Below are 22,312 nucleotides of genomic sequence, written 5' to 3' on the forward strand. Positions count from 1 at the left end.
TGGTCTTCCTTTTACTATAGCAAAGTCAAAAGGTCAAACCCACTGGGGATCGGAGAGTATATGTAAAATCGAAGAGAGGATAAAAGGTGCTTTTTATTGATAGAAATTGAATTGTCTTATATAGTTTCCTAAACTAATACTGCGCATTATCCGCAGTAAACTATTATACTCTATTTAATTACAAGAGAAGTCCTTTTACTGTGGTTGATGCTCAGAAGATGTTACTGTGGTTAATCTTTACAAGACATTACTGCGGTTCGTTATCTATGAGGTATCTTTGACATACAGAACTGCTGTGGTCAATTATCCCGATTTCTCGGATTCATCAAAATAATGTCCGACAGATTCATCAAAATAATGTCTGACACAATAGAGTGTCATGTAAAAGAAATTCCCCAACGGGGAATTGAACCCCGGCCACGACGGTGAGAGCGTCGGATCCTAGCCACTAGACCATTGAGGAATGCATGGTATTGACACGGTGCATTGTACTTTTTATCAACCACAGTATTTTTCCCTTTTTCAGTCGATTTCAACCTTTTTAATTAGTCACAAGGTCTCAAACCCCCAATTATAATTTTATATTTTAATTTTAATTTTATTTATATTATTTTTATTTCTTATTCTAAAAATTTGACTTCTCGTCATTTTTATTTTTATTCTTCTCCAATTTTCTGAAGACAAATTTCCCTTCCCTTTATTCTTTTCTGAAATTAGTTTCTCTCTTTTTTATTTTTCTTACTTTTCTTAGGCACTAAATGTGACGTTTTCCTCTCAACACTACTTTACCAAAATTGTTAACTGTAGTTTTTCTTTTTTTTTATAACATACTCCCTCCCAATCTTTTCCATTTTCTGTAGTTATGTATTGTATTCAATATAATTGTAGATTCAAATAGAGTGCACAGACTAAGACAAAGACATATTGAATAAGCAACCAGTATCAATTATACATTATTTCTCACACTATCATTAAATAAAAAATATACCAATAACAAGATCACACACCTTAGTCAATATCACTAATCACTCAAACAAGAGCGTGGGTAATAACTTAACAATATATTATCTATGATATGAGAAAATAGACATCACATGATATACTCATATCATTATCTTAAATACACATGCAATGTCTATATAAACTCACATAGCAAATAGCAATAGAAGGGGATCTCTTTTTTTCATTAATAAACAAAGTCTCACTGTACTTCTCGTCTACACTTTGTTTTTCTTTCTTTTTCTAAAAATATAACATTTTTTTATGGTGAACTCTTTTTCTTTTACACCCTATAACAAAAACACCACCATGTCTTCCGAACACCTCAATGGCAAATCTCCGGTTTTGTTTGCTCAGACCGACTTGAGCAGAATGGATGCTTCTGCCAACACCCAAGCTGACACTTCTTTGCAAGCCATTGGTCGCATCTGCAATGTTGTGGCTACCTGCTCCACTGCCCTTGCTGATGCCATTGAGCAGAATCTACTCAAGGAAAGGAAGAATCAAATCGGGCAAACCATTACAACAATGGAAGGTAACCTGACTATTCTCATCTCAGTGCATGGTCATTTACTGCGTTCCAGCCTACCTTCTGCTGAGCAAGAAACCCGTCAATCTCATGTTGTGCCCAGGGAACTGCCCATCTTTCAGTGGCATGTAAACAAGTGGGACACCACTCAGAAGGTGTACTCCTCTATTGAGGAATGCCTTGACAAATTTGAGAATGTACTCCATTTGTACAGTCTGGATCTCAACGTGGACTGGCACCACCTCCTGCCCATTGTTCTATCAAGAGAGCAACACTTCTGGTATGACAACTACCTTTGTAGTTCCCCTGAGCTCCCCTGGTCTTTTGCATGTGATGCATTTATTTGTGTCTATAGCATCAACGATCTGGAATGCCAGATACAACTCACGCATGAGCTGATGCTTATGAGAATGAGAGCCATAGAGTCTGTAAGCAATTACACAAATAGATACCAACGTGTTTGGCGAGAGGCCTAGGTGACTGACAACATGCAAACCACTATAGCTTATACTGCCACCCTCCTGCCAGAGTTGGCCCGTCAAGTCTCACTCCTGCAAGTAAACATGCCCAGAGAAAAACGGGACACTATCCACAAGATGGCCTCTCTGGCTAGGTTAATCTACAACACGGTATTCCCTGCCACTCTACACAACGACTCTGCTCCTAGGACCTGCACACTTGGTTAAGCACAGGTGTCACACACACCTACTCACCCTTCTTCTGCTCACTCTTCTGGTTTTTCCTGCGAAACTACACCAAGCTGTGAATGCTCCTCAAGCAAGAAGTGTTTACTTCATGGCAAGAACAATTATGACACTGAGGATTGCCACATCCTCAAGACGGCTCTGGCAACCAAGGGAGGTAACCAGATGGAGAAAACACCCCACATCAACAAATACGTTGGTTCTACCCCTTGTTGCTAGTGTGATGAAGTTTGGTCTCACAAACATTGCTGTACTTCTGTCTCTGGCTCCTCCAGTTCTTTGGGTTCTGTGTCTGGCTCTTCTTAGAGATCTGCCCCCATTTTGCCATCTGTTCTGCACATGCTGTTACTAGCGACAACACTCCCTTGGAGGCCAGCTCCTCTGAAGACGACCAGTTCATGGTCATAGACTTTGAACAGTGCTCCCCATGTAAGTATATGGGCACTCACGTAGATCTCAGTAAATGATCTACTCACTCCTATCTCGTTCCTATTTCTTTAGAAGAGGGAAAACTATGGGCACTGGTAGACACCGGGGCCACCATCAGCTCTGTCAACACCAAGCTCTGTAGCAAGTTTGGGTGGTCAATCATTCCTTGCAAAGGGAAAATCGTGTTGGCCACTAGTAACGCTATTGCTCATAGACTAGAAGTAACAAAACCAATAAAAGTTTTTTATAACAACAAACACATTACACATTCTTTTGAAGTTTTGGATCTCGCTGAGAATATAGATGTTAGTATTGGTACAGATTTAATGCCAAGCCTTGGTATTCATTTACTGGGACTAGCAGAGAGTTGGTACGGTTCTAATACACCTCAGACCCCTACACCCATAGCTGAAATAGAAAAGCCCAATAATTCACCAGCTCGTACACCCACTGAACATTCTCAATTCATGAAGGCTCTACTACCCTTTATTAAAGCAAATGAAGACATACCCATCACTTTATTTTGTATAGTTAAGGAATCTATTGTACAACTACCAACGCCCCCAGGTCAAGTAGTCTATAGATGACAATATCCTATTGCTTTACAATTTGTTCCACTGATGGCCAAACATATAAACCAATGACTTACTAATGGCACCATACAAAGGGCACCCGTCAATACTAAGTGGAACAGCCCACTTACATTCACTCCTAAAAAAGATGAGTTTGGTAATCTCACAGGCAAGCGTCCTTGCTTAGATCTCAGAGCCATCAACACTCTGCTATCTGATGACAGATTCCCTCTGCCACTCATCTCTGAACTCTTTCACAGGTGTGGTATTTCAGGTACAAAACAATAGAAAAATAAAATATTTGATAATAGAGATGTATAGAAATACTTTGAGACTGTATATAAGTTCTTTTTATTCATAAATAAAAAGTGTCCCTTTTTATAAGAAAACACAATTTGCTCTTGTCATTACGTCTTAGTTTCTTAAGGCTTTCTTCCTTTACTATATTTGGTTATTAGAGTGTATTTACTGCTTAACTAGTGTCGGTGTTACAATTATGACATCAAGTCATAAATCGTACTTCTTTAGCTCTTAGCTATTCTTTTCTCTTTTATACTAGAGCTTTAGGACTTCCTACTAAATTAGCTCCATATCGATCTGACACAGTTTACCCAGCAGTATGATATAATTATCTTAACAATCTTTAAGATATTATCTACAGTACTAACTGTAATAATTATTGGGCTGATTACTTAATCGTTTATATATATTTTATACTGACAAGATGATAGCTACTATGCTATCCCAATATGAATATGTTCTTATATGTGATAAATCCAACATCCGAGTGCCTGGATCACCACAATTTTATTCTTTCCAATAAAAATAAAAGTGTAAACCATTACCAACCTAATAAGAATGGGGAACCAAATAAATAAAGAACATATTACTGGTCCATAATTTTAAAGACGTCTTTTTTTGCTGCTGATGACTAAACTTCTTAATAATAAACTAGCTTAAAGGTCACCTTTACGCTACTTTTAATCTTTATAATATGTTGGTGCCTGACCTTTATGGTTCTATATAAAAAATATCAAAATAGATACGCAGTTTTAAAAAACTTTCTTTTTATATATCAAGTCAGATAAGTATATCTAAAGTGCTAACAAACCTTACCTGTGGCACTCCCCACCCACAATTCCGCTAGTTGACTCTAGTCATTCCACTATCTGTGAAGGTTACCTTCAGCACAAGTGGAAAAAAAATCAACTAATTTAAATATGGAAATTATACTACACTATATCCCATATTTAAACTACCTTATTTTTTTAATTTTTCCAGTGGCAGATACAATATCCTAATATACTGTATGACAGTCTTAGCACACCACAAATTTCTAGATGCCTTTTGTAATAGCAGAAAATCCTATCATTTTTTGTAAACTGGCAAGACTGGTTGGTAATTGAAAATCTTGGTCGTAGATTCTCAGCAGATTGTTGATAAACTCAATCAAGACAGCAGCACCCTTATCAATAACATAACGTGAAGCAAACAGTACTGTAAAGATGGCTATAAATTGATAGACTTCATTTTCGGGCATATCAGAAGCAGCAAAAGGGTCTGTAAAAAATTAAAAAAAAATTAAAACTTGATTTTTCTTTTACTCTCTTTTTCTTTTAGTTTTCTTTATGTATCTCACACTGACCTTCACTGTTGAAGTCCTCAATCTCAATCTCATTGACTTCATCTTCAACATTGTCATCAAAATCATTGTTGTCTCTGTCATTATCAAACATTGAGGCGGTATCCAAAAAAGGTAAGTTGGCCTGACTGTCTATTGCTTCCACAGAATTGGAACGAGAGGTCGGAATTAATACAAATATGGAATATAATAGTTTATTAGTTTTTTTTCTGTCTTTAAATAAAAAATTCTTACCCTCAGTATCTACATCCATGTTTCTCATTGCGGCTGTGTTTCATTAAAAGTTTAAAAATAAACAACATAAATAAAAAATAAAAAATAAAAAATTAAAACGATTATTACACAGCAAACAAAAAACCAACACTGAATATATTATACTATTCTCAAATATTCTGGTATCTTCAACTCTAGCTCTCTTATTACGATGAGTCTCAGTACACTTTGCAGCATAAGAAGATTTCTGATGACTGTTGTGACATTTAATGCAGTGACAGTCTAAGGTGTGGGTTTGGGTAGATAGAAAAATATTGTGTATAGCTTGAATTATAAAATAAAAAAGGAAACAAGTACTACAAATACTTTATTTGATATGATTTTATAGCAAGCCAAAAAAATATAAATTTTTTATTATCTATCTAAACCAATAGAATATGTTGAAAATACACCCCAACATAAATAAAAAAAACGGCTGAGCTGAAAAAAAAACTCTGAAATTTCCACTACCTTTCTCGTTACTTAAAGCTATAGTATTTTTTTATTTTTCCAGTGAAAATAGAAGTAAAGTAATAATATAATAATAATGTAGTAAAGTAAAGTAAAAAATATAATAATAGTATAATAATAAAGTCTAATAAAAATGTAATAAAAAGTATTGTAAATAAATATCAGCAATAAAGAAGTGTATAAAATTAGGGAAAAGAAGTATAATATTTAGTGGGTGACAGGTGTTTCTGAGGTGACAATATAGATGTATATTTTAATTATTTAAGAAACGGAATGAAATTGGGGGTTTGGGTATAAGGGGTATTGGGAACAAGGTTTCCCAAGAAACCTGGGGAGACCACTCCTGTCCCTCAAGACACGTCACTTGGTCGACTCACCATTGACGTCAACGTCCACAAGTCTGGTACCATCTGTTATGGCTCACTGCCAGGCCAAACTGCTGAAGGAACACATCGTCCAGTGTCTATCACCAGAAATGGTTTAACAGTGACATTGTCTACAACACACGTGCTACCGTTATATGGCTCTGTAGCGAAATGGATTATCGCGTTAGACTTCGAATCTAAAGGTTGTGGGTTCGAGTCCCATCAGAGTCGAGCACATTTTTATTGTTGTCAAATTAAATTCGTGTGACAATTGTGTCGTTCCTGATCTGGGATGGTCTTCCTTTTACTATAGCGAAGTCAAAAGGTCAAACCCACTGGGGATCGGAGAGTATATGTAAAATCGAAGAGAGGATAAAAGGTACTTTTTATTGATAGGAATTGAATTGTCTTATATAGTTTTCTAAACTAATACTGCACATTATCCGCAGTAAACTACTATACTCTATTTAATTACAAGAGAAGTCCTTTTACTGCGGTTGATGCTCAGAAGATGTTACTGTAGTTAATCTTTACAAAATATTACTGCGGTTCGTTATCTATGAGGTATCTTTGACACACAGAACTGCTGCAGTCAATTATCCCGATTTCTCGGATTCATCAAAATAATGTCCGACAGGGATTCTACTGGGGATTGAGCTGGAGATTCAGCTTGGGATTGAGCTGGCGATTCTTGCGAATCACAGTGGAATCTCTAGTTCCCTTTTAAGTAATATATTTTAATCACCATTGACTTATTAATATTAGGTTTTATTCATATCCCGCTATATTTATCCATCTGCTATAACCTTATTTTCATTGGTAGGAAAAAAATATAAAAAGATTTCTATTAGTAAGAATAAAAAAAGAAGTTCTTAAATTGGTAATAAAATATTATTTTAGTTTTTATAATTATTTTAATTAGATAAAATACATTTTATTATTGTATATGCTTCAATGGTATTGGTCATTTCAACAGAAACATTCTCTCAAATGGCCCTCATTTATATATATTCTGATTTGTTCACAATTTTAATTAGGTAAAAAAGTTTCATTTCATAGAAGATTTTTATTTAAAAATACTTTTATTAATTGTTATAAAAAGGACAATTCTTTATTCATTAATTGTATTGGCTAAATATCATTTGAATAATTTCATGTTTTCATATTAAGTATACAATTTATTATACCTACCTGACATGAACTTACGAGTTCTTTCCTTCACGCAGTTTTTCTATGACTGAAAGACTTTTGCAACAAATATCTGGTTTTTGTGACATGTGGTAAAGCCGACACAACTTTGTTTAAGTAGACACACATGTTTGGCGCACATTATGCCCTTGTTTTCTTGAGATAGACATTGTATTTGGATTTATTTCTAAAGATTGTACAGAAAGGTAGATGGCCATTTCATTACATATAAGACGTGAACGTGTTAATAGTTGTTTTGTTTTTCTTGTTGAGTTAAATGAAGAACATGACTCATCATTTTAAAGTTGTGTTTCAAAGTTCTAGTTTTAATACAAGCATTAATCTCAAGATTAGGACATCAAAGAACTATATTGCTTTACATTAGCTTATATGTTTTTCTTTGCTTGATTATTTCTTACATCATAGTCTGGGTGGGCTTCTCAAGTGTGTATTCATTTATGTCATTAGGTAGTTCAGAAATGTCCAGTTGTAGAATGCCTGTTACTTTTAGAGTGCTTTTTGGCCCTTCTGCAAAATAATAAGCATTTCTTATATATTCCTAAGTGTTTCTTTCATATCTTGAAGCAGATAAATTACTGAATCTTCTTAATTATTCATGATAATAATAAAAATCCGGCATCAGGGTTTGTTATGAACAAAAGAAAGAACAAGAAAGAAAAATTTTCTAAGTCATCATTAGCGTCATATATTTTGTACAAATGTATTGGTTACTCTTTGATATGAAATATCAATACAGTAATTTTACAATGATGACAAACACTTCCCTATTCTAATTTTTTAGCGTGTCTTTGAATTGTCTTCACATATTTTATTCAAGTAATAAAAGTTTGATATTTTCTTTCTCTTTACTTCTGACTTGTAATAGCCATTAATTGCAATAAACACTTACTAAAAATGTAAAGTCTGTAGTTAAAATGCACTTTTGTCTATCAGGAGATTTAATTTTCGGTGGTCAATTTGCTTTTTATCAACTTCTTCAAAAAACAGAGACTTTCTTATTTCATTTTGAATTTTTGGTGAATTTTTAATTATTATAGACCAAAAAGAAAGTCACTAATTCAAAAATCCCAAGTTTTTTCCCGTAGTGAAAGCTCCTTATTTTTGTTGTGCCCGAATTCTTGTCAGCCAATCAAGATGACGATTACACAGAATTCTCTTTTGAGAACAATGACCGAAGTGATTTCCTTTTGCTCACAAAAGAATTAGAAAGCACATAGCTTAACAAAAGTAGAATAGAAATCAAAGCAGACATTTATAATGGCTGAGTAAGTTTAGAAAAGATATAAAAGAGGGTGTTATTTCATTCAATAAAAGTTATCTATCTTTCCATCCTCTTTTTATTCTTTTATCTTTGTTTATGATTCCCAGTGGGTTTGACCAATTTTGGCTGTGTTATAGCATTGGAAGAACAACCCAGATCGAAAACGACATTTTCTTTCTGTTGGAGGTTTTGCAGTTGTCAGAGTTGACATCGGTGTCCAAAATTGGGAATTGCAACCAACTAGTAATAGTTGACTTTTTAGGATAAAAGATCTTGACTTTGCCGATTGGTCTCTTGTATATGTTTTAGATGTTTAAGATGGTGAATATACTTGTAGAAGATATTACTGGACAACAAGCATCTAAGACATATTATTGTAGCTATTCTTTTAGCCAGAAATCAAACATCATTTTGTATAAATAGTCAAGAAATATAATTTATAAAAAGCATCTTTATTCTTATCAAAAAAACTATTCTTAAAACTTGACAATCCCCAGTGGTATTGATTCTGCAACTTAGTAACAAGTGCCAGAAAAGAAATATCAGATCGAGACTTGACATCAAAAGAGAATTTTGTGTAATCATCCACTGCAAAAACTATTGGGAATTATTATAATAATAGGTTTTGATTATCGGGATATTTTGTCACATAAAAATGAATTACTCATAAATATTAAGGAAATCATAGTTGACAAGTTATTGAATAAAGTGTCAAAAATAATTGAATATTATCTTATTCCAAAAATAAAAACCAGGAGTTTAGGTATAATGTCTGTGTATCAACTGTTCTCGGGGATCAATTATATAGACTATTCCAAATGCAGAACAATGTATTATCTACCACTGATTACACCTGTAATTTGATGTAGGCCTTGTTTTTGTAATAACAGACATAATAACAGGACACTTCTTTAATGTTTATTGGCTAAATGAATCGAAGAAAAAATTCTCATAGGTGCAAATGCTAAGCACGAGTTACTCAATTGGATATTGTTTTGTTTTGAAAAATGGTTTTTTATTTGTTTTTATTTTGGATAAAAAAAGCTTTTTTTTTGGCAATAATAAGAATTCTATATAGTAATACTATTAAATACACTAATCTGTTATATTGTACTTCTTATAAATTTTGTTTCAGAATTTTTTGAATTAATAAACTCGGATAGTGAGTATATATGCTTACTGAAGCTATTTGATTAAAGGGAGTAGAAAAATACTTACATACTGTTAGAATAATTTGTTAATAATGGAATAAAACACAGATTTATATTATCAAAAGCTACGAGCCGATGCGTCATTCAAGTATATATTACAAAGAAAGGAATATAAAACATATACATACATATTTACTAAAGGAACATGTCTTGTCCTTGAGTACCGGTCATATAAGAATGTGAAGAACCATTTCAACTATAAAAAAGGAGAGTGAAAATGCTGATATAAAAAAACAAAACAAAACAAAAACAACACAATAATAAAATGAATAACATGTACCCTTATATTCTTTAAATGATTTGTTTTTACTGACCATATGTAAATCAAGGGTGAGCTATATTTAAAGTAGATGTTAGATATTGTTTTTAATACTGGGAAGAAGATGTTAATATAGATATATACGTACATGCCACCAATATGTTTTTGTGTTTTTTTTGTCTGCACCGGTTATATCAGAGAAATATATGTAATGGCTATTTAAAGTAATTTATAGTTAGTAAAATAATGATATATTTAATAGTAAAGTACCTCTTGTATAATGAAAGACACCTGCATCATATGTATATATTAAGGGTGCCTAAAGTGAAACATAGTAGGATTAAAAGAGTGTTATTTTTATTAATATTATTAAAGAGTAGAGAAAAACAGAAAAAGGTGGGAAAATAAAAAACAGTGTTTGAAAAAGCTGTAGACCCTGAAAAAGTTATTAGACTGTTTCTCTTACTTTGAAAAAAAAATTGTCTACTAATTATAGCTTTATATGTTTCATAAAACAATTGTTACTTACTATATATCTAAAGAAGTTGTTTTCTAGCTCAATTTTTTTCAAAATAATATATTTCGATCTCCTCGATCATTTAAATAAAGAAGTATTTACACACTCATACACTTGCTCAACTTGCTCGCTTAATCATTAACATAATTGTTTAATCACTCAATCACTCTACAATTCTTTACGTGTAAAGTACTCTCTTAAAAATTTATTAAAATAGAAATATCAAGCAATATATATCAGAAACTTATTATTTTATTATATAAAAATACAGATAATGGCTCCAAGAACTAACATCAACCAGAACGCACGTACCAATGGATCAACATCTAGGCCATTGATCAACGCAGTCAACACTGGGCGTATAGAATCGTCAAATCCAATGATTGCTCCTAGACCAGAAAATATATCAATTCCAGTGTCAGAGTTTAATGATGTAGTCAGTCTTCTCGCTACACTCAATGACAAAATGACAGCCGTTAGTTCCAATGTTAGTGAATTGAAAGGTAATTAAACACAAACTATATTGTTTTCCAATAGACTGACTATTTGAACAGTACAATGCCAGGTGGGTGCTCAATCGACTGGCATGCAAGCCGTTCTGGATTCTGATATGGATCCTCAGGACATCATAAGCAGCTCAAGACACCCAAAGATCTCAGTAAGCTCAAATACTAAAATTATAAAAACAATCTCCCTTTAAACCAAAAATCAATATACCTTTAATAGAGTATTATTCGGGGGCGGTTAAGAGATATTAATCTGAAGACAGATGATTTGGAGTTGATCAGAGAGAATGATGATAAACCAACTTGGGATGTCAATATTGGTTTGTCTGACGAGTTTAACAAGAATCTTGCAAGTGATTTGATGCTTTACATTCGTTGTCAACCTGTAGCAGCCATGGTACCACCAAAAGAGCTATGTGGTATAATTGTAAACAGCTATTACAATCGCTTGGCTGCTAGTAAGCTTACTGAAGAAGACAGACAGACAAACACTACCTCAAACAGAAGAGGAAATAGAAAGACTGCTGTAAGCATTTCTATTTATAATAATTCAATTTTGACAAGTATACTTAAAATATTATATATATCGTAGCTTAATAAAAGGAGAAAAAGAACGTACACAAAGCATAAGGATGCCGTCACTGAAAAGTTTAATTGGGATTATAATGGCGTTTTTTACAGAGATGCAATGTCTGGTGATGAGACAGAAACCGATACTTCTGTTGTTGCATCTCGTCCTGATTGGCGTAGTGATGAGATAATGTTTTATATAAAATGGTTTTTCTGTTGTTTGATTCCTGATGTATATATACATTTATAGTTGAATACCGTGTTTGACTTTCTTGATGAGCTTGCCAGAGATGACTTGGGAAAAAGAGCAACACAGTTGAAGTCGCGGAGTCATGTGTTAGTACACGAGACAATTCCTCATGGTTCGGTCACAAAAATGCCTACATGGTCAAAACGCGTATAATAAAATTTCTGTCTTTTTAGTTGCACTCTTTATCACATCTCTTTTTATGTCTATGAACTATGTTTTATATTATTATTGTTATTTTAAAAAAAGATAGAGTATTTTATTAAGCGTACAGCTTTCTTGGCAGAGGAATAACAACGATTTTTGCCACACCACTACTGGACACATGACTTCCAATTGCAATTGGCGACAAGATGCGGTGAACAGGCAGAATGTTGTTGTAGTCATACTTCAGAAATTCTGGCTCATACAACTCGATGCCCTGCTTGGTTCTAGGTTGATGGCGAGGAATTTTGTACCACTCAACGAAGGCAAATACGTGTTGGGGGTTGTGACAAGGGGAAAGGTTGGTGTGCATGAGGTTTGGTGTAAAATCGTGCAAGAACAAGTACTTAATACGACCAGCATATCTTTCCTCAGAGTCTCCACTTTTTTCAATAAATTTCACTTGTATATGCGATCCTCTCATGACCAAGCCTTCTCCACCTGTGTAAACTTGTCCAAGAAGATTGATGGACAAAATCTTCTGGATTCGGTCATTCACAAACCAACAATTCCTGATTGTTGTCTTGGCACTGCAAAGAGAATCGTTGTCATACTCAATTTTATAGAAATCGAGCAGACAATCATACTCGGATTTTCTCATTGTTGTTGGTGGCTTCAAACACAATGGTAGAGCAGAAAGAGGTAGAGGTTCGTTGCCAAATGTTTGCTTTGAAGGCTTTTCAGCAGATTGTAGGAACGTTGGCAAGTGAAAGTATGACAGTATCAAAGTATGTGGCGAAAGTGCAGGATTATAGATTTTATGGCCAGACAGCTTGAGAAAGAGAGAGAGGAGTAAAGGACTGGTAACATTTCTGAGATGCGCTTGACAAAAGTCACCATTGTAAGAACTCTCAAGAAATCTTTTCATGTAGGTATTCTCGAACCCACTCTTCTGGTTTGCCTCAAACCCTTTCAATACACCATTATAGCGCTCAAAGCTAAATAGCCAAAATCCATAAATTGGCCCAAAGTTCTCAATCGTTTCTTTTAGATGGAGATGGAGATGCATGTTTTGCGTGAATACATCTGGTTTATAAAAGTCTTCACAACCAACACAAAACTCCTCCAAACTTTCGTGAGCTTTTTTGATCCCATTTTTGGTGATACTTGGCTTCGTCAATTCTCTGCATGCATCGACAAAATAGATTCAATTGTCAAGCAGATCATCTCACAGGCGTCTATTGACCAGAACAGGAGAGTATATTAGGCATTATGATTTCTACTCATATGCCTTCATAAACAGAAATTTCTTTCCAATCTTTATCTTCAGAGTCGTATACCCTACAGGGAGTACCATTCTATTAGCCTCTTCCTGCATCTCTACAAAATCTTTGTCATCAAGCAAATTGTTTGCAATCCAAATATCCATCATTCGTTTTGCAGTCCCGAGAAAAAGGTTGTGCATGGGATCGATAATGGTGGCACGCACTGGCTCAAAGTACACAAGTCGATGAAGCTCAGACCAACAAACACCATTCTCAATCTCCAATTGCTTTCTCTCTATCAATGTCTTTGCATTCTTCCACAGGTTTGCATGTCTGCGATTTTCTTCTTTTGTGCGGCCTACCCATTCCAAAAACTTAAGCCCAAAATAGTTTACAGCAGTGGTCCCATCAACACGAGCAAACTGACAATTGCATTTGTAGCATGCACATGTGCTGTTGTGAGATGTAAACCCACACGTCTTTCTTGCAGCAGGGATGTCGCATGCAACCATCAACAGAGCAGCACGCACCAGAGCACCTGAGCAGTTATATGTATCAATTGTGATACCTTTATACAATAGCATAAGTTCATCAACAAGAGGACGCAAATAGTTATTGATCTCGTCGGTGCTTGCTTCTTTAGGTCCAGGCATCAATCCAACAAGAATGACATTTTCTGCCTTGTTCCGCTCTTCTCTCGGCAGATTATTAATTGTCAGGTATATCGCACCACAAGAATATGTTACTCCATCAAATGGTTGAAACCAATCAATGTTCAGTGTCAATAGTAATGATCGTTCCTTCGAAACAAACTGGACACCATCCTCATCCACTAATTCGTTCCACATCTTTCCATCATATACATCGAATAAAGTACTGTTGACTTTTGGTTTACGATTCCATCTGTTGATTATACTCTCAAAAGAAAGACGTGTAAACATTTTTTTCAAGGTAGTTGTCAACGAGTTATAAACAAATGTGCACTTTGGAATCATGGCGTTCTTCATACTAGACTTGTAGAGATCATTCTTACAATGCGTCTTACTACCAACTCTTTTGAAATTGCAGGATGTATGTGTGTTGTTGCTGTAATTGTACAATGTGTGACAATTACTGCATGCTACATATTTTGATACGCCGTTTGTCAAGTCATTGTATCCTGTCATTTTCCTCAAACCCAGAATGCTTGTGGGAAGTCAGAAATCCTCTCCATAATGTTCGAGGATTGTATTTATGAATGTAATCAAAATTACTGCGCCTTTATCCACAATGAAGCTAGAAATAAATATCACAGTGAAAACCGCAATTACTCAATGCCAAATATTCTCTGGAAGGTTTTCTGTAGACTCTGTAAGTTATCATAAAATAATATTAATTTTTTGTTTCTTTAATTCAAATCTTTTTTCTTCAATCATAGTTTATTTTTAATATTTACCCTGTTCTTGCTCTCTGTTCTGTTCTTCTTGCTCAAATTCATCCGACGACTCATATTCAGACTCATACTCTGAGGTATACTCCTCTGTTTCAAAAAGAGATTCTTCCACTGAAAGAGGTAAGTGGGTATTGACATACTGCTCTGGTGAGGGTGCACCAATAGAGTAATTATCATCTATTGGTACCGAGTTTAAATAGAGTGCGCATTGGGTATAAAAAATAAAATACTATTACATTCAATATGTTCTTCAATTTGATCTATGTCCATATCAGCTTCACCAGTGTTTACTTCGGCTGTCAAAACTATTTGTTCTAATGGATTAGAATACATCATATAAATAAATGAAAAATTGATAACTTAATTTACCATTAATGGTTTTATCCATATTCCTGTCATTATCATTCTGGGCATGACGCTTGGCAGTTCTTTTATCTGTCATGGTGTATCCAAGAGGATTGCGATTGCATCTTGTGCATTTGCAACGAACTTCATTAGGATTGGCAATGGAAAACATTTTTTCACTTAATTTTTTTTAATAATAAAGGAAGTGTGTAACAGCCGTTGCTTATTATAATTGTCTTTATTATTTTGAAAAAATTCTCTCAGGGACTCTGATATATATTAGGCCAATGATATGTCTTTAAATATATTCTCGCTGCTAAACACAGGAAATGACCTGGGTTGTAATTTTTTGGCTACTATTATCGATAATTCCAGGTAAGTGGAATTCAATTATTTTAAGGTGTTTTTGCAGTGATCATCTTGATTGGTTGACGAGAATTTGGGCATGTGTCAGAGTTGACATCGGTGAATAAAATCGGTAGTTCTAAGCAACCAGTAAGAGTTGACTTTTTAGGATAAAAGATCTTGACTTTGTCGATTGGTCTTTCATATATGTTTTAGATGTTTAAGATAGTGAATATACTTATAGAAGATATTACTGGACAACAGGCATCTAAGACATATTATCGTAGCTATTCTTTTAGCCAAAAATCAATTATCATTTTGTATAAATAGTCAAGAAATATATTTAATAAAAAGCATCTTTATTCTAATCTAAAAACTATTTATAAACTTGACGATTCCCAGTGATATTGATTCTGCAACTTAGTTACAAGTGCCAGAAAAGAAATACTAGATCGAGACTTGACAATTGGTAGCTGAATGACCGTTTCTTCTGACCCATCCAAGATCAGCACCCAGTTTTCCGTTGCTGATAGAAAAAAGTATGAGATTGAAGAAAGAGTTCAGGCCTTGCTTCCTGCCAATCTACAGACTACTTTTGCTGCCTCTCGTACTGTTCTGTTTCTTCCTGTTGAAGAACGCATCTGTTCCACCCCCGCAAGAGAAGATTTTTGGGATAATCAAGCCCGCCAAATCGTTGCCAAGCTTTTGGGTGTCCCTGTACCTACACCCCCTGTCACAGATCCCACTATCCACGTACCTGTCTCCAGTTCTTTACCTGCTCCCACTATGAGTAACCAACCCATCTCTGCTGCTCCTACTGTTCCTGTTGCTGCTGCCTCTGCCACAACCGCTCCTGTGGCTGTGTCCATGCCCAATTTGATTGCGGCATTCACTGCGGCACTCCATAACACCCAGACTCCAGCCCCATCCACCCCAGCCCCGGCCCCTGCCCATGTGTTGTTACCCTCTTCCGTCTGGATAGAACGTCCTGAGTTCTATTGTGGTGATCGTTCTGCCAATGCTATTGACAGCTGGGTTCGTTCTGTGGAACGTTGTGCCGACCTCTACCACATGGACTACAGTAGTTGGACTTCGTATGCCATCACCCTTCTACGTGATCGTGCTGACGTTTGGTGGTGTTGTTTGGAAGATACTGGCTCTACTACCTCGGACTGGCATTCATTTACTTGGTTGCTCGATGATAACTTCCGCCCCGTCCATTCTACACAAAATGCCCATGATCGCATTCGTTCCTTACGCCAGACTGGCTCTATTGAAACATATATTGATACATTCCAGAATCTCCGCATGGATATTCCATCCATGACAGAAGATAAAGCTCTTGACCGATTCACCAATGGCCTGTGCCCCAAAACTCGCAGTCAAGTCCATTTCCGGGAACCTCTGGATGTTGCTGATGCTGCTCGCACTGCCCTGGCATTTGAGAATGGCCACCATCCTATCCCTGCTCCTCGCCCTGAACTGGTCCCACAGTATGCTCGCAATGACAGTCCCACGCCCATGGACCTTGATGCTATGGAGGGGAGGGGGTCCATGCAGACCAATTACCGAGGATGCTCAGGACAATGTAGTGGCCGATTCTCCGCTCCATGCTCTGATATGCAACCAAACTAATAAGGAAGCCGAGATAGCCATGAGTGTTTCTGGTGTGGCCAGGTGAGCCATCTCAAACGTTTCTGTCTGGACCATATTGCCGCAATCTGCCAACTGGATGAAGGACATGCCAAAGCACAAGGCCGCAATAATGTGTCATTCCATATAACTGAGCTAAGAGGGGACCAGTTGCGTGAGGCTCAAGACCCTCAGACCAGGGATGTAAAGATTATAATAGTGTTAGCTATGAAGAATTTGATAATAAAACTTTGTCTTACCAGTATTTTGATGTCCCAACTACTGTCAATGAAGATCTGATGCATCTAGAACAACTCAACTCAACAATCAACACAGACCTACCACTCTATGAAGCTACATATAAGGGGAAGTGCATATCAGTATTAATTGACAGTGGCGCAAGCGCAAACTATGTGACACCAGAAATAGCAAGACTTACCAGTATTGTGGAAAAGGTGGAAGATTGACAAGTTAAGACAGCTGGTGGCCACCAGATTCCAATCACTCAGAAGGTCAACATGCCGATATCCCTTAATGGTTACACTAATGTGATCAAAGCGTACATATTTCCAATGAAGTTCGACTTAATCTTGGAAAGAATCTGGTTACAGAAAGCTCAGCCGATTCCCAACTGGTTTAATGACAGCTGGAAACTTTACAAAGATAACAAAGAATACACTATACAGCCACACAATGCACAGACCACCACAAACCATTTGAACTACATCGTGTCACACAAGCAAGCAAGGAAACTGATAAAGAAACAACAAGCTGAGAGTTTCTTACTGTTTATCAAAGAAGACAAAATAGAACACACAACCGACAAACCAGAATGGAATAACCTAGCAAAGGAATTTCCAGATGTATTCAAGGATGAGCTTCCTGGAGTACTGCCAGACTGTGATGTACAGCATGTAATTAACATCGAAGATGCAAGACCAATTAGCCAACCGCCATTCAAGATGAGCCCCTTGGAGTTGAATGAGCTCAAGCAGCAACTCAAAGAACTTCTTGATCTCGGTTTAATCTGCCCAAGTGCATCACCATGGGGTGCCCCAGTACTGTTCGTAAAGAAAAAAGATGGTGCCATGTAAATGTGTATTGATTACCATGCCCTTAACAAAGTAACTGTTTGCAACAATTACCCATTACCACGAATCGATGAATGCTTGGAAAGACTCCATGGATCCGCCCATTTCACCAGCCTTGACCTTAAAAGTGGCTATCATCAAGTGAAAATCTACCCCAGTGATGTCCCAAAGTCTGCATTTAACACTCGTTATGGCCAATACGAATTCCTTGTTCTCCCTTTTGAATTGACCAATGCACCCCCGACTTTCCAAAGCTTGATGAACCGAGTATTGGGTGACTGCCTTGATAAGTTTGCATTGGTGTACCTCAACGACATCCTCATATTTAGTAAGACTGAAGAAGATCATTAACGTTATGTATGCCATGTCCTACAAAGGTTGCAAGAGGAGAAGCTTGTGGCCAATTTGAAGAAGTGCGAGTTCAACAAGAAAGAACTCATTTTTGTTGGATTCCAAATCACAGCACAAGGTATTCTACCTGCACCTGGAAAAGTGAAGGCTGTTAAAGATTGGCCGGTTCCCACAAACATACAGGAGGTACACCAGTTCTGTGGTCTTGCACAACATTACAGACGATTTATCCCAGGATATGCAAGCATGGCCTTGCCATTAATGGATCTGACCAAGGGTACTGGCGCCAAGCAACAACCTATTGTATGGACAAAAGACTGCCAGGAGAGTTTTGAACTCATCAAGAAACGGCTTACTGCTCCCCCAGTATTGCAAGCTCCAGATGTGCTCAGACCATACCAGATAGAAACCGATGCCTTGGACTTCAGTGTAGGCGCAGTATTACTACAAGAAGGCGAAGATGGGCTGTGGCACCCTCTAGCATACGAGTCAAAGAAGTTTTCCTCGGCAGAAAGATCATACCCAGTACAGGAATGAGAGCTACTTGGAATAGTACATGCACTCCGAACCTGATGTTGCTTAATTGATGGCAGACCCTACACTGTGTTCTCCGACCACCTGCCATTGAAGTATTTCCGTTCACAGGTGACCTCCACACCCCGCCTTATCTGTTGGATTGCAGAATTAAAGCTATATGTGCCAGATATTCAGTACAAGCCAGGCAAGGAGAATGATGTACCTGATGCCTTATCCCACATGGGAGGTCCAGACAGTCAAAGTTTTACAGAATCTATCAAGCCAGATTACCTGTACGCCACGTTACTGACACATCCCACAGATTGGCCAAACTACTACACTTTCCAGCCAGACCAAGTCCCAATTGATGCCCAGGCTATTGTAGAGAAAAATAGATATCATTTTGTGGTGAAGAACCAACAAGTATTCCGCAAAGTAATGATAGGCAATGGAGACGTTTGCAAAGTACCATTCCTCCCATTTGCACAATGAGCAGACAAGGTCCAAACGTATCACCAAGGATTCGGACGCTCAGGGTTTACTACTATGGTTGATTTGCTAAAGTCCCACCACTGGTGGCCCACCCTCTGCAATGATATCAAAGAATGGCTAAGCGCATGCCCAGAATGCCTATTAAATACAAGAAAAGATGGTCAGCACCACGACGAGATGCACCCACTGAAAATACCCACAGCTTTCCAAAGATGGCACTTGGACTTCATTGGTAGACTACCCATGACCCTGAAAGGAAACCAATGGATCCTTGTGACCGTTGACTACACCACTAATTGGCCCATTGCCCGTGCTGTCCCCGTTGCATCTGCCAAAATGGTTGCTGATTTCATTTATGAAGAAATTGTTATGCATTTAGGTTGCCCAGCAGAGATCCTCACTGACCGTAGTAAAAATTTCACTAGCAAGCTTGTGTCAGCTTATCTCAGCCATATTCAGTCAAACCACCACCTCACCTCTGCATTCCATCCAAGAACGAATGGCAAGTGCAAGCGTCTCAATGGAACTCTTAAGCAAATGCTACGCAAGTACACAAATGGTGCTTTACATTGCTGGGATAACTTCTTATCTGCTGCACTTTGGGCCTGTTGCATCCGCACTCATGCCACCACCAGATACAGTCCATTTTTTCTCACATATGGCCGCCATCCCATTCTACCTGGTGACCCTCAACAGTCGTATATCAATAAAAACGTCTCTGAGGACCCTCGTGCTGTTGCTGACAAAACCACTGATCAACTGGAGAACGTCGGTAGGGCCCGTGAAGCTGCTGAACTATGTATGACTGTTATGAGCAATAAAGACAAAGAAAAATGTGATGCCATCATCAAGAAAGTGTTGTTCAAGATTGGTGACCATGTCAAACTCATGCACAAAGGATGTTTTGGTCTGGAACTGCGATTCAAGGGTCCATTTGTAGTCATGAACAAGAACGAGGCTTATGGTACTTATCAATTGAAAACTATGGAAGGTAAACCTCTCACATCCTGGGTTCATATTGACCATTTGTACAAGACACATGGTGATGCCCCTCAAGACACATGGTATAACCCAAATGCCTCTTGCTCTGCCTGGCGCACTGCTATGCGACTCTTGGACTTGGAGATTCCGAATGACACGGTCGATCCTGTGGCTTCACCAGATGATGTTGGTGCTTGTGGACGATCACAAAGCCAGGAGGGGGGTAATGTCAGAGTTGATATCAGTGAACAAAATCAGTAGTTATAAGCAACTAGTAAGAGTTGACTTTTTAGGATAAAAGATCTTGACTTTGCCAATTGGTCTTTCATATATGTTTTAGATGTTTAAGATGGTGAATATACTTGTAGAAGATATTACTAGACAACAGGCATCTAAGACATATTATCATAGCTATTCTTTTAGCCAGAAATCAATTATCATTTTGTATAAATAGTCAAGAAATATATTTAATAAAAAGCATTTTTATTCTTATCTAAAAACTATTCATAAACTTGATGATCCCCAGTGGTATTGATTCTGCGACTTAGTTACAAGTGCCAGAAAAGAAATACCAGATCGAGACTTGACACATGACACGATTGTCGTTCCTGATCTGGGATGGTCTTCCTTTTACTATAGCAAAGTCAAAAGGTCAAACCCACTGGGGATCGGAGAGTATATGTAAAATCGAAGAGAGGATAAAAGGTCCTTTTTATTGATAGGAATTGAATTGTCTTATATAGTTTTCTAAACTAATACTGCGCATTATCCGCAGTAAACTATTATACTCTATTTAATTACAAGAGAAGTCCTTTTACTGCGGTTGATGCTCAGAAGATGTTACTGTGGTTAATCTTTACAAGACATTACTGCGGTTCGTTATCTATGAGGTATCTTTGACATACAGAACTGCTGCAGTCAATTATCCCGATTTCTCGGATTCATCAAAATAATGTCCGACACGATCAATCTGACTGAGTACCCCCAATAATCAAAAAACGTATTGCGCGGACCGGGAATCGAACCCGGGCCCTTCGCGTGGCAGGCGAAGATTATACCACTTAACCATCCGCGCTTTATGATTTTATCATAAATGTTGTAGCCAAGTGTGGCTGTGGTTAGTCTCTGGTGCGGGATACCGGACGGTGGATTCCTTTGGTGGTTTGGTCCGGCGGTGAGCTGTGACGGGTGGTACCGGACTCGTGGACGTTGACGTCGACCGAGTGACGTGTCTCGAGGGACAAGAGTGGTCCCCCAGGTGTCTTGGGAAATCTTGCTCCCGATGCCCCTATACCCAAACCCCCTAATATAATCCCGTTCCTTAAAATTAAAATACCCATCTACATTGTCACCTCAGAAATATCTGTCACCCACTAAAAACATTATACCTCTTTCCCCTAATTTTATACACTTCTTTATCACTGACATTTATTTCACACTATTTTTTATTATATTTTATTAGATTCTATTATTATATTATTACTTTACTTCTATTCTACCTCACTATATTTTTACTTTATCTTTATTCAATTATTATATTTTTACTATATTTTTATTTTACTCTCTCTATAATTTTCTATTCTACTTCTACTATCAACACCAGTTATATATAGTAAAAATTTTCACTTGACTTCCTTTTCTTTTCCTCAAAAATTATTTTAATCAAACATTTTTGTTTATAAAAAGAACAATCTTTTCAATTAATAAAATTATCATTCTATTCTTGATCTTTGTTGTAAATGAGTATTGACTACTGCTGTAATTGAGAATAAGTCTGAAGGAAATAATATAAGGCCTCAGCTATTCCAATCAAAGGTGTCTACCGATTACTTTATTATTTAACACACAGGTTTAGCATGCATGATAGTGATTATATTTCATATGATGATATCACCATAATATGGGATACATCAGTGAATTATTATAAGCATAATTATAACTCATAAACACATTTACTTTCGATGTTAATACTTCA

At 36.8% G+C, this 22,312-nt stretch overlaps 8 protein-coding genes and 3 non-coding genes across 11 annotated transcripts; 4 read left to right on the top strand and 7 right to left on the bottom strand.

Moving 5' to 3' along the window:
- Positions 1-391: 391 nt before the first annotated feature.
- On the bottom strand, positions 392-463 carry PHYBLDRAFT_t150. The gene has a single exon. It is a non-coding gene; the product is annotated as a tRNA-Glu (tRNA).
- Positions 464-1,308: 845 nt separating this feature from the next.
- On the top strand, positions 1,309-3,521 carry PHYBLDRAFT_146376 (hypothetical protein; the record flags this gene model as incomplete). The annotated part of the gene is made up of 6 exons (XM_018431633.1): positions 1,309-1,956; positions 2,005-2,157; positions 2,221-2,427; positions 2,508-2,661; positions 2,761-3,228; positions 3,382-3,521. 6 exons carry the CDS (start codon positions 1,309-1,311, stop codon positions 3,519-3,521), a joined length of 1,770 nt encoding a protein of 589 aa, XP_018291103.1.
- Positions 3,522-4,569: 1,048 nt separating this feature from the next.
- On the bottom strand, positions 4,570-6,201 carry PHYBLDRAFT_169320 (hypothetical protein; the record flags this gene model as incomplete). Its single annotated transcript, XM_018436045.1, has 7 exons — positions 4,570-4,793; positions 4,879-5,088; positions 5,110-5,142; positions 5,254-5,412; positions 5,599-5,616; positions 6,023-6,122; positions 6,154-6,201. 7 exons carry the CDS (start codon positions 6,199-6,201, stop codon positions 4,570-4,572), a joined length of 792 nt encoding a protein of 263 aa, XP_018291104.1.
- PHYBLDRAFT_t145 lies at positions 6,121-6,194 on the top strand. Its single transcript has one exon. It is a non-coding gene; the product is annotated as a tRNA-Arg (tRNA).
- A 4,493-nt stretch (positions 6,202-10,694) lies between the features above and the next one.
- On the top strand, positions 10,695-11,899 carry PHYBLDRAFT_169321 (hypothetical protein; the record flags this gene model as incomplete). Its single annotated transcript, XM_018436046.1, has 5 exons — positions 10,695-10,923; positions 10,975-11,078; positions 11,147-11,452; positions 11,519-11,728; positions 11,777-11,899. 5 exons carry the CDS (start codon positions 10,695-10,697, stop codon positions 11,897-11,899), a joined length of 972 nt encoding a protein of 323 aa, XP_018291105.1.
- A 1,423-nt stretch (positions 11,900-13,322) lies between these two features.
- Positions 13,323-13,859, bottom strand: PHYBLDRAFT_102026 (hypothetical protein; the record flags this gene model as incomplete). Its single annotated transcript, XM_018427657.1, has 1 exon — positions 13,323-13,859. A coding segment is annotated over one exon (537 nt), but the record flags the coding sequence as incomplete, so codon positions are not given.
- A 603-nt stretch (positions 13,860-14,462) lies between these two features.
- PHYBLDRAFT_146380 (hypothetical protein) lies at positions 14,463-15,101 on the bottom strand (the record flags this gene model as incomplete). The annotated part of the gene is made up of 4 exons (XM_018431634.1): positions 14,463-14,500; positions 14,588-14,761; positions 14,821-14,898; positions 14,954-15,101. 4 exons carry the CDS (start codon positions 15,099-15,101, stop codon positions 14,463-14,465), a joined length of 438 nt encoding a protein of 145 aa, XP_018291107.1.
- A 2,953-nt stretch (positions 15,102-18,054) lies between these two features.
- Positions 18,055-18,363, bottom strand: PHYBLDRAFT_169325 (hypothetical protein; the record flags this gene model as incomplete). Its single annotated transcript, XM_018436047.1, has 1 exon — positions 18,055-18,363. The coding sequence occupies one exon, from the start codon at positions 18,361-18,363 to the stop codon at positions 18,055-18,057; it is 309 nt and encodes a 102-aa protein (XP_018291108.1).
- Positions 18,364-20,157: 1,794 nt separating this feature from the next.
- On the top strand, positions 20,158-20,598 carry PHYBLDRAFT_169326 (hypothetical protein; the record flags this gene model as incomplete). Its single annotated transcript, XM_018436048.1, has 1 exon — positions 20,158-20,598. One exon carries the CDS (start codon positions 20,158-20,160, stop codon positions 20,596-20,598), a length of 441 nt encoding a protein of 146 aa, XP_018291109.1.
- A 743-nt stretch (positions 20,599-21,341) lies between these two features.
- On the bottom strand, positions 21,342-21,412 carry PHYBLDRAFT_t149. The gene has a single exon. It is a non-coding gene; the product is annotated as a tRNA-Gly (tRNA).
- A 43-nt stretch (positions 21,413-21,455) lies between these two features.
- On the bottom strand, positions 21,456-21,720 carry PHYBLDRAFT_146382 (hypothetical protein; the record flags this gene model as incomplete). The annotated part of the gene is made up of 2 exons (XM_018431635.1): positions 21,456-21,625; positions 21,708-21,720. 2 exons carry the CDS (start codon positions 21,718-21,720, stop codon positions 21,456-21,458), a joined length of 183 nt encoding a protein of 60 aa, XP_018291110.1.
- Positions 21,721-22,312: the final 592 nt, after the last annotated feature.

Source organism: Phycomyces blakesleeanus (assembly GCF_001638985.1).
Source record: "Phycomyces blakesleeanus NRRL 1555(-) unplaced genomic scaffold PHYBLscaffold_12, whole genome shotgun sequence".
NCBI classification, from domain to species: Eukaryota; Fungi; Mucoromycota; class Mucoromycetes; order Mucorales; family Phycomycetaceae; genus Phycomyces; species Phycomyces blakesleeanus.